The sequence below is a fragment of the Leptodactylus fuscus genome, chromosome 5 (assembly GCF_031893055.1).
Source record: "Leptodactylus fuscus isolate aLepFus1 chromosome 5, aLepFus1.hap2, whole genome shotgun sequence".
In the NCBI taxonomy this organism is placed as follows: domain Eukaryota; kingdom Metazoa; phylum Chordata; class Amphibia; order Anura; family Leptodactylidae; genus Leptodactylus; species Leptodactylus fuscus.
The window spans coordinates 31,159,539-31,170,588 of record NC_134269.1 but is presented as its reverse complement, the minus strand read 5'-3'; the positions used below and the strand labels follow the sequence as shown (position 1 = coordinate 31,170,588).

The following is an 11,050-nucleotide window of genomic DNA, read 5'->3' as shown; positions in this document are numbered from 1 at the left end:
TCACCGGCCTGGCTTTGCATTTACCACACCATATACTTACCACCAGTTCCAAGCAATGGCTCGGTGGCACCATGAATAAAGATGAACCCCTTCTTCCATGTACTAGCTCTCAAGGCCAAAAACCCTGTTACCGTCCACCAGGCGCCAGGCCATCCACCAAAATTGTGCCGTTAACAATGAATGTTTTAGGTGGAGCCTACTGTTGACTCCAACCCTTTTAGGCAAATGACCACCAACCCCACCCGCCAAGGCCATCATGACACCAATACCTGCAAAATAAACACATAGTGAAACCCACTCAATAAAACAAGGGAGGGACAACCTCAGTTTAGGCCGCAAAACTCCAGAGTGAGCCCCCTATTCTCCTGCCAGTCTCTCCAACCGGTCCCCCTACTACTCCCTGCGCTCCACTGCGCTCGCTCCGGTCCTCCTATACCGCACACACCCTGTGGAAAGGTGTGGCACAAATCCTGTACAACCTCTTAAGGGTATAATCCTGGCTAGCCCTATAGGGATCGGGCAATTGTCTTTATACAGGCCTGTACGGATCACTGAATTCAATGTTTGTAGGTGGGAAGGAATGTCTTTTTGGATATTCAGTCCCCACAATTATTCAGTGTTCAGTTTCCATAGAGCAATTTACCCATGTGTATATCAGCGTGCACGCCCTACACTGTTCTCCGCAGCCTCCTCCAGAAAATAGCAGCACACCCATGTGTGGGAGACACAGTGGAATTAGGATCAGGACAAAACATGAAAAACACATGAAATCCAACCAGTTTCAGAAAAAGGGTTTTTACGGTTTCTTGGAAGTCGGGGCTATATACAGACTATGGCATGTCCTAGTTCACTATCCAACTTATTTCACGCTTTGGTCATCCAAGGGACTGTGCTTGGCCTAATCTTATAGATGTTCACGTAGATGGCTACAACTTATTCTGCCCAAGTGGGCCACCAAAGTAGCAGAGGGACTTCCAGGGGTCCGTGTGTACATCAACAACATAGACTATGATGGATCTACGTTCTCTACACAGGGTGGGCCCTTAGGATAACTTCCCCTAGAGGGCCCAAGGCACCCCAGTATTCAATTGCTAGTAAATCTGAAGATGGCCAACATCTTAGTTGGTTTTGTCTTTTGTATAGTGACTGGGCAATGGAACTCCAGCCCAGCTCCCAAGAATAGGCCATAAATAATAAGTTCCCCTTTAAGAAATCCATCACTCCTGATCCTTCTTTTCCCCACTATCTGCCTTAGATGGCTAACATTTTGTGTATGGCTATGATGTCTCATGATTGGCGATTCGACTATAATGGCCAACCACGTGACTACCTTGAAAACGCGCATGGCGCCTACAGTACTCTACGTCCACTTTGTTCTTGTAAGGCTGTGTTCCCATGACATCTTTTGAATTGGAATTTTGGGTGGTTTTTCACCTTGGATTCCTCTCCAAATTCGGGGCCCTTTGTAGTCCATGGGTTTGATCTCAGATTAGCCTCAACGACAGTGGGGTTAGTTAGCAGTAGTCTCGCACTGTGGCTTATGGGGCTGAATCCGCTGGTGAATCCGCAGGAAGATCGAACAGGATGTCTATTTTTTAGAACTCTGCATTGCGCCTTTCCTTTATTATTCCTCCTAGAAATTTATGAATAAATTGACAAGTGGGTGTTACCAGTTAGGGGTGTGTCTGTACAAAGTATAACCAATCAGTGCTGAGAGGGGCACACCTCTTTGACAAGGGGACTGATACAATACAATACAATACAGAATCATAAGAAACAATGTCTTAGAATAGTCATTCCAGGGAGCGATCGCGCCTGTATTAACAGAAATCTTGTACTTCTATCATGTTTGGAATGAACTTGACCTCTGCTGTGAACTTGACCTCTGCCACCCCGAGTCACACTTGTCTCCACCATTAGTCACACGTAGTCACACTCATGGTCACACTTATTTCAGCAGATGACAATTATATGAATATGGCAGCGAATCTTCTGCTCCTCACAAGATATCGGCCTGCTATAAATGAATAAGAACATCCTCGCTAACATCCAGCTGCTCTGACTCAACCTAATACTGTTCACAGATGAGGGTTTGTTACAAGTAGATATGGGCGAAGCGCACAAGATTTGTTTCATGAATATTTGTAAGGCTTTGTTTCAGGCCCAAACCAGAAATACTGTTAGGGCATCTTCACACGGCGTAAGCGCTCGGCTCATTCCGAGCCATACACGCGAGCGCTTCTAAACACTTCCCATTCACTTCAATGGGAGCGCGCGTAAAGCCGGCTTTACGAGCGCTCCCATTGACATGAATGGGAAGCGTTTAGAAGCGCTCGCGTGTACGGCTCGGAATGAGCTGAGCGCTTACGCCGTGTGAAGGGGCCCTCAATATACTCTGGGGTCTCTTGAGAAGACCCCCATGGCAGGAGCAGAAACTTAATAAACACCGATCCTCATCTTCCCGGGGTCACCTTACGCCATCCAGCGCTCCTCCCGTAGTCTTCTTCCAGCCTTCTGGGTGATGTCACAGGCCTGAGCAGACCACTGTAGGGTCACTTGGGGCTTGATGACATCATGACACTTTAATGCAAGAGTTATGACATCAGAGTGCCCCAAGTAGCCGTTTAGGCCCGATCACAGGCCTCAGTGGTCCCCCAGGGCCCAAGACTTCACCCAAAAGGCTGAAAAAGATCACAATGGACCCCATATGAGGTGGGGGACGTGATTATTATTTCATTATGTTTCCTGGCTCTCTGCTTATTATACCCTGTGGTGTGAAGAGACCCCAGACCATAATAGTAATTCTTGGGTGGGGTGGTGAACCAAAAAGTTTCCGGTCTGGGTTGAATCCAGAACTTTTGGAAAATTCAGGTCGTTTCGCTCTTCTTGAGTTACCATTAAATCCAGTCTGTACAAATCTCACTCCTGGCCTTATCATTTGCTACAATGTACCAGCGCAGGCAGTATAAAATCCTGACTTTTCGACTATAATGTCGCAAAAACTGATAATCCGTAAGCAGATGTTATGGCTAACCACGAGCCAACGTGCACTTTCTTCCTCCTTATAATGGGGCAGTCGCAGAATTACTGACACTAAACTACATGCAGCCCTGACAATACGCTGTCTGCAGGTTCCCCTGTGCACGGCTATAAGCAGGTGTGCAAGTGACTGTTTAAAGGGAAACTTCGTGCAAATCCCAAATGTATCCGAAACTTGTGCGGTCATGGCAAAGTGCATGAGACACAGAGTCTTCATGCGGTCTGGGCACTGTAGCGTCTGCTTCTCCAGCTTCCTGCTTTACAGTGCACTTCATCATAACCCGGCCCACACTTGTGAGTGTGTCTTTTGTGTGTCAGGGGTGTGCGGCGGCGTGAGGCGTGCCTGTCACACTGATTGTCAGGGGAAGACTCAGTGATTAGGAAGCAGACAAACAAACACACAAGGAGGGGAAGTGGCACACACAGGCTGCTGAGGAGCATTGCAAGACATTGACTCTGCACTTGACCAAGACGACTGGCTGCAGGAAAACTTTCGTGAAAGATTCTGGACTTGGACCAAGCCTGCTTTCAAATATTCTGCCTTATACGAGCCAAGAGACTTGGAAGACTCAAGTGATAGATTGCAAGACGTGCAGCGGGAGGGCGGTCAGATGGGAACTACCGACTGCACAATGGAAAAGTATAAGAAGAACCAAGTCGAGTGTTAAGGTGGGTGAATAGAAGACCGTCATCTCTGCTTTGTACAGTGCTGCGGAATATGTTGGTGCTATATAAGTAAAATTATTATTATTGAGACCGTCCTAGTGTGCGATGGTCACAAGACTGCGGATGATCAATATGGACAGAATTACAGCTTCTTAATATATATATATATATATATATATATATATATATATATATATATATATAGTAAGGGGGGGGTATGTCTAATGTTCCGAGACCGCCTGACTGTACATTATCAGGTTACCTGAGAAGGATCACTGTCTCCAGGATCCATATGTCTGCATGATGTCCAGTTAGCATAGTGGTAGTATATACAGTATATATGACCTCCTGAATAGTAGTATATATGGTGACCACCTGATGCTATAGTATCATTTCAAAAATTGCCAAGGATTACGTGATCTCCAGCTTGTGGCTCTGCAGAGATTGGTGGTCTCCAACATGTGGACTTCGAGGTCCATAAGATATTTAGTGAACCACTACTATAGCTCAGGACCACATAGTGGCAGTGTTGTATATGGTAACCACCTGGCGGTATTCTATCAAATTGTAAAAATGCAATGGGTGAAATGTTTACAGATCAGTGGTCTCCAACATTAGGTCTTCTGCATCCACATGATGTCTAGTGAACCACTACTATAGCTCAGGACCACATAGTGGTAGTGTTATGTATGGTGACCACCTGACAGTATAATATCAGGTCCAAAAAATGTAAGGGGCCACATTTTTCCATATGATGTCTAGTGAGGTATACTATAGCTCAGGACACCATAATGGTAGTGCTATATATGGTGACCACCTGATGCTACGGTATCAGTTCATGAATGCAAGGGGGCATACTGTATGTCTGTAGATCAGTGGTCTTCAGCTTGTGGCTCTCCAGCTTTATAGATCGGAGGTCTACAACATGTGGTCCATGGGATTCATAAGATGTCTAGTGAACCACTACTATAGCTCAGGATCATATAATGGTGGTGTTATATAAGGTGACCATCTGACGGTATACTATCAGGTTCTAAGAATGCAAGGGAGGCTCTGGTTGCAGAGGACTCTCCGGTCCCTCCAGGTTTGACAGCATCTGGCGGCCTTGGGTTATGTTTCAAGACTCTTCTGAGTTCTCTTCCTCTTTCTCATGATTTTGCTTGTCTGGTCCCCTTCCTACCCTCCCTCCCCTTCTGTCTCTCTTGTCCTGGTCTACTTGTCAGTGGTGTCCTCATGCTCCCCTCTGGTTGTTTGTCCCTCGTTTTTTTCCTTTGTCTATTAGTGTTTTTTTCTGGTACTTTTTGTATTTCATTTTATATTTGCCTTGTCTCATGCAGAGGTTTTTTTTTTTACTTTGCAATATATTTGGCCGATTGGGGGTCCCCCGACTGGTTGTTGTCCCTGGGAGGCTTGCGAGCCTCGGCCCTATTGTTATTTCCTTTACTCTTTAATAAACATTAATTAAAGATAAAAATGCAAGGGGCCACATGTTTACAGATCAGTAATCCCCAACATTCAGCCTTCTGTATCCATATGATGTGAAGTGAACTACTATCATAGCTCAGGACCACATAGCGGTATGGTGACCACCTGAAGGTATAATATCAGGTCCAAAAAGTCAAGGAGTCACATGTGTAGGTCAGTGATCTCCAATTTGTGTCTCTCCAACTGTACAGTCTGCGGCTTCTATACTGCCATGCTGGGAGTTGTAGTTCTGTAACAACTGGAGAGCCACAAATTGGAGACCGCTGCTTTACATTATTAGGACAGGGAAGCAGTTTAAGGGTTATCAATCGAATATACATATCATATCAGGATAGGATCACATGTTATTGCGGATAAATGTAATCTCCAGATTATATGTATAAAGCAGTGATCATAGGGAATGACCAGTGGTCACCTGACAGTAGATTATTACATCAGGGTTATAGAGTGCAGAGATTATGTCTAATAAGCAGAAATCTCAGGTTAGAAGCGCCCATTCCTAAAAAGACAGGGCAGGTTTCTGGGAGAGGCAAACTGGGCAGATGTCTAGAGCCTGCATTATTTAGAGGGTACCCATGGACTGGTCTGGAAATATAAGGCAATGTAAGGCTCTGTTCACTCGGTACAGGATCTCATGGTCAATACCTCTGACTGAAGGCATACTGTACCATATTACTAAGAGATACCATTGCTCTACACAGATTTACCTTTGTATACAGGCCCGACATGTACCATAAGGGCAGCCTTTAGGGAAGAGCATGATGAATGGAGTCTATACTTACAGCTGTCATCCTCACTTGTATGTACTCTTGTTTGCTGCAGGGTGATGTGCAGATGCATTAGGAATGCCTTATGTGGATCGTAACCACAGAACCTGTGGGTTTCTGGACATTGAAGATGCAGGGAGTGGGAGATTCCTCCGAAGATATTTCATTCTGGATACTCAGGCCAACCACCTGATCTGGTATATGGATAACCCCCAGGTGAGCACAACAGGACAGTAGGACCGTTCTGTAAGGAACTTAAAGGGGATATGTCAAGGCTCTAGCCGAGGGTAGCAAGGGATAAAAGGTCACAAAGGATATATAGTTTTCTATATTTTCATAGTATTTTTGATGTCAGCACACATAGAGAAAGCCTGTGAGTCCTGCTTCTCCTCCACACATACAGAAAGCCTGTGAGTCCTGCTTCTCCTGACCACACATACAGAAAGCCTGTGAGTCCTGCTTCTCCTGACCACACATACAGAAAGCCTGTGAGTCCTGCTTCTCCTGACCACACATACAGAAAGCCTGTGAGTCCTGCTTCTCTTGACCACACATACAGAAAGCCTGTGAGTCCTGCTTCTCCTCCACACATACAGAAAGCCTGTGAGTCCTGCTTCTCCTCCACACATACAGAAAGCCTGTGAGTCCTGCTTCTCCTCCACACATACAGAAAGCCTGTGAGTCCTGCTTCTCCTGACCACACATAGAGAAAGCCTGTGAGTCCTGCTTCTCCTCCACACATACAGAAAACCTGTGAGTCCTGCTTCTCCTGACCACACATAGAGAAAGCCTGTGAGTCCTGCTTCTCCTGACCACACATACAGAAAGCCTGTGAGTCCTGCTTCTCCTGACCACACATACAGAAAGCCTGTGAGTCCTGCTTCTCCTCCACACATACAGAAAGCCTGTGAGTCCTGCTTCTCCTGACCACACATAGAGAAAGCCTGTGAGTCCTGCTTCTCCTGACCACATATACAGAAAGCCTGTGAGTCCTGCTTCTCCTGACCACACATACAGAAAGCCTGTGAGTCCTGCTTCTCCTCCACACATACAGAAAGCCTGTGAGTCCTACTTCTCCTCCACACATACAGAAAGCCTGTGAGTCCTGCTTCTTCTGACCACACATACAGAAAGCCTGTGAGTCCTGCTTCTCCTCCACACATACAGAAAGCCTGTGAGTCCTGCTTCTCCTGACCACACATAGAGAAAGCCTGTGAGTCCTGCTTCTCCTGACCAAACATAGAGAAAGCCTGTGAGTCCTGCTTCTCCTGACCACACATAGAGAAAGCCTGTGAGTCCTGCTTCTCCTGACCACACATAGAGAAAGCCTGTGAGTCCTGCTTCTCCTCCACACATACAGAAAGCCTGTGAGTCCTGCTTCTCCTGACCACACATACAGAAAGCCTGTGAGTCCTGCTTCTCCTGACCACACATAGAGAAAGCCTGTGAGTCCTGCTTCTCCTCCACACATACAGAAAGCCTGTGAGTCCTGCTTCTTCTGACCACACATACAGAAAGCCTGTGAGTCCTGCTTCTCCTCCACACATACAGAAAGCCTGTGAGTCCTGCTTCTCCTCCACACATACAGAAAGCCTGTGAGTCCTGCTTCTCCTGACCACACATAGAGAAAGCCTGTGAGTCCTGCTTCTCCTCCACACATACAGAAAGCCTGTGAGTCCTGCTTCTCCTCCACACATACAGAAAGCCTGTGAGTCCTGCTTCTCCTGACCATACATATAGAAAGCCTGTGAGTCCTGCTTCTCCTGACCACACATACAGAAAGCCTGTGAGTCCTGCTTCTCCTGACCACACATACAGAAAGCCTGTGAGTCCTGCTTCTCCTGACCACACATACAGAAAGCCTGTGAGTCCTGCTTCTCCTGACCACACATAGAGAAAGCCTGTGAGTCCTGCTTCTCCTCCACACATACAGAAAGCCTGTGAGTCCTGCTTCTCCTCCACACATACAGAAAGCCTGTGAGTCCTGCTTCTCCTGACCACACATACAGAAAGCCTGTGAGTCCTGCTTCTCCTGACCACACATACAGAAAGCCTGTGAGTCCTGCTTCTCCTGACCACACATACAGAAAGCCTGTGAGTCCTGCTTCTTCTGACCACACATACAGAAAGCCTGTGAGTCCTGCTTCTCCTCCACACATACAGAAAGCCTGTGAGTCCTGCTTCTCCTGACCACACATAGAGAAAGCCTGTGAGTCCTGCTTCTCCTGACCACACATAGAGAAAGCCTGTGAGTCCTGCTTCTCCTGACCACACATAGAGAAAGCCTGTGAGTCCTGCTTCTCCTGACCACACATAGAGAAAGCCTGTGAGTCCTGCTTCTCCTCCACACATACAGAAAGCCTGTGAGTCCTGCTTCTCCTGACCACACATACAGAAAGCCTGTGAGTCCTGCTTCTCCTGACCACACATAGAGAAAGCCTGTGAGTCCTGCTTCTCCTCCACACATACAGAAAGCCTGTGAGTCCTGCTTCTTCTGACCACACATACAGAAAGCCTGTGAGTCCTGCTTCTCCTCCACACATACAGAAAGCCTGTGAGTCCTGCTTCTCCTGACCACACATACAGAAAGCCTGTGAGTCCTGCTTCTCCTGACCACACATAGAGAAAGCCTGTGAGTCCTGCTTCTCCTCCACACATACAGAAAGCCTGTGAGTCCTGCTTCTCCTGACCACACATAGAGAAAGCCTGTGAGTCCTGCTTCTCCTCCACACATACAGAAAGCCTGTGAGTCCTGCTTCTCCTCCACACATACAGAAAGCCTGTGAGTCCTGCTTCTCCTGACCATACATATAGAAAGCCTGTGAGTCCTGCTTCTCCTGACCACACATACAGAAAGCCTGTGAGTCCTGCTTCTCCTGACCACACATACAGAAAGCCTGTGAGTCCTTCTTCTCCTGACCACACATACAGAAAGCCTGTGAGTCCTGCTTCTCCTGACCAGACATAGAGAAAGCCTGTGAGTCCTGCTTCTCCTCCACACATACAGAAAGCCTGTGAGTCCTGCTTCTCCACACACATCGAAAATGTCCTGTTTCACATGAGAAACACAAGTATTTGCTAAACCAGACAGGGTTTTAATATGGGAGGGGGACATAATGAAATGTTTGCATTTCTCATTCGTTCTGTGGCCTCTTTATTGAAACTTCTTGTTATTTCTGGTCTCTGTATACGGCAGTACTTACTTGTATGACTTCACTTGCTCTATGTTCACACTTGGCAGCCGCTAGTACTTTCCAGATAATATCTTAATTATATCTATATCCTAGAAATTGTCTTTCTGAGAAGTGGCTTCCAGCTGTCTACTGCAGTTACTTTTATCCTTTTATTTTACAAGGGATTTTTATTTTTATTTTTTTTTTGGTGACAAGGTTAAAAGTCACTCCGGGAAGAGCCGCACTTTCAGATCTGCCGTTTTGGTGCAGGTCTTACCTCTCCTTTCCCGGAGCAGGGCTCGGGAGGACTATGTGCCCTAAGTACTGAATTCTGGGGGGTTTCCACTCCTTGAGCAGAATACTTAGATACTAGATCAGCAAACCTGAAACTTTTCCAAGGAAAACTTGTAACTTGTGCCAACAACTTAAAGTGTACCTCCGCTTATAAGACAACATTTCAGAAATGAATCCTGCTGGTGAATATGAGAAACTTTGTAATATATCTTATTAAGGAAATCTGTCTCTTTCTCCACTTACTGGGCTGGTCTCCCCATGCTCATCTTCACTCAGGCTCATTGGTTATATAGAGTTTCTCTCCTATTCACCTCACACAGAGAGGGGAGGGGTGGAGGAGCCATCATTGATTTATTGCCTCATTCTGTGCACTGGTAGTCTTTTATCTTGAACAATACCAGTGTTAAAAGGGCCCCTGAGTTACCACGTAGCAGCTTCTGGTTTTTTTTTGTGCCTTTTCCATTAGCCTCCTCCTCCCCTCTCCATAGACTTCTATGTAAAAACTAATAACCTGAGAAGCGGAAAGGAAACATATTTCTTTAATAAGATATATTACAAAGTTTCTTATTCTCACCTGTACTATTCATCTCTGTTTTTGGAGCCATGCTTCCAGTATCTCTTACCGGCTGAAATGGTAGAAATGTATTGCTTTTTTTTCCGCATTGCTTATCACAGAAAGTCCATAGAGTTTTCCCCTGTGGACTTTCTGTCCTTATTATATCTATACGGAAAACGCCACCATTTCCGTAAGTATAACTCACATGCTGCGATTTACATAAACGTAACGCTTTTTGAAATTGCAGCATTTCCGATCTCGATATTGTTCTGCAATGTTCTGCAATTGGCCAGAATCCCATCTACTTTTCGGGTACTGTAAAACATGGCGTTTGTTGCTTCCGTGGTTTTGCAACATGGGGACCAGGCCTTAAGCTGAGACCCCAGATTGCGGAAAAGCTGCTTTTTTTTGGTGCAGGCTTTGCTGAGTTTTTTTGAGCAGAAGGGAGAAGTACAAGAACTTCTTAAGCCAGGTTCACACAGGGGTTTTCTGGACCAGATTTTGTCGCGGAGGCCGCCCCAGAATCCGGTCCAAGAAGCGGCTAGCCGCGACCGGATGTCGCTGCAGTGCATACAGTGCATCGTCATCCAGTCGCGGCATTGCGCTCTGGACTAGGCCCAAATGAATAGGCCTAGTTGGGAGGGAGGTGTTGTGCCGCGGACTCTGCGGCAGATTCCGCCATGGAATCTGCCTCAAGAAAGGACATGTCGCTTCTTTTTTCCCGCGGGTTTGTTCCCGCTCGCGAAAAAAGGAACCCATTGAATTCAATGGGAGGCGGTTTTTCTGAGCTGGATTTTGATGCAGATTCTGTGTCAAAATGCTAACCAAAAACCCCCATCTGAACCCGGCTTAAAGGGATTCTACCATTAAAACATGTTTTTTTCTAATGACCACGTCGGAATAGCCTTAAGAAAGGTTATTCATCTCCTACCTTTTGATGTGGCCTCCGCCGCGTCGGTCATCCGAAATACCGGTTTTTCCAGGTATGCTAATGAGTGTCCGGCAGCAATGAGGGCGGGCCCCAGCACTCATACACCAATGGAGGCGTCCCCACTGCTGCCGGAACTGGG

At 46.5% G+C, this 11,050-nt stretch overlaps 1 protein-coding gene across 2 annotated transcripts in view; it reads left to right on the top strand.

Moving 5' to 3' along the window:
* The first annotated feature begins 3,404 nt into the window (after positions 1-3,404).
* PLEKHA2 (pleckstrin homology domain containing A2) overlaps positions 3,405-11,050 on the top strand; it is a 47,298-nt gene continuing 39,652 nt past the window's right edge. Inside the window, exons 1-2 of one of the 2 annotated variants that reach the window (XM_075272864.1) lie at positions 3,405-3,708; positions 6,013-6,173. In XM_075272864.1, coding sequence (XP_075128965.1) covers positions 6,036-6,173 — 138 coding nt within the window. In that variant the 5' untranslated portion in view covers positions 3,405-3,708; positions 6,013-6,035. Of the gene's footprint in view, positions 3,713-6,012; positions 6,174-11,050 lie in introns of both variants that reach the window. The other variant, XM_075272865.1, reaches the window with a different exon arrangement.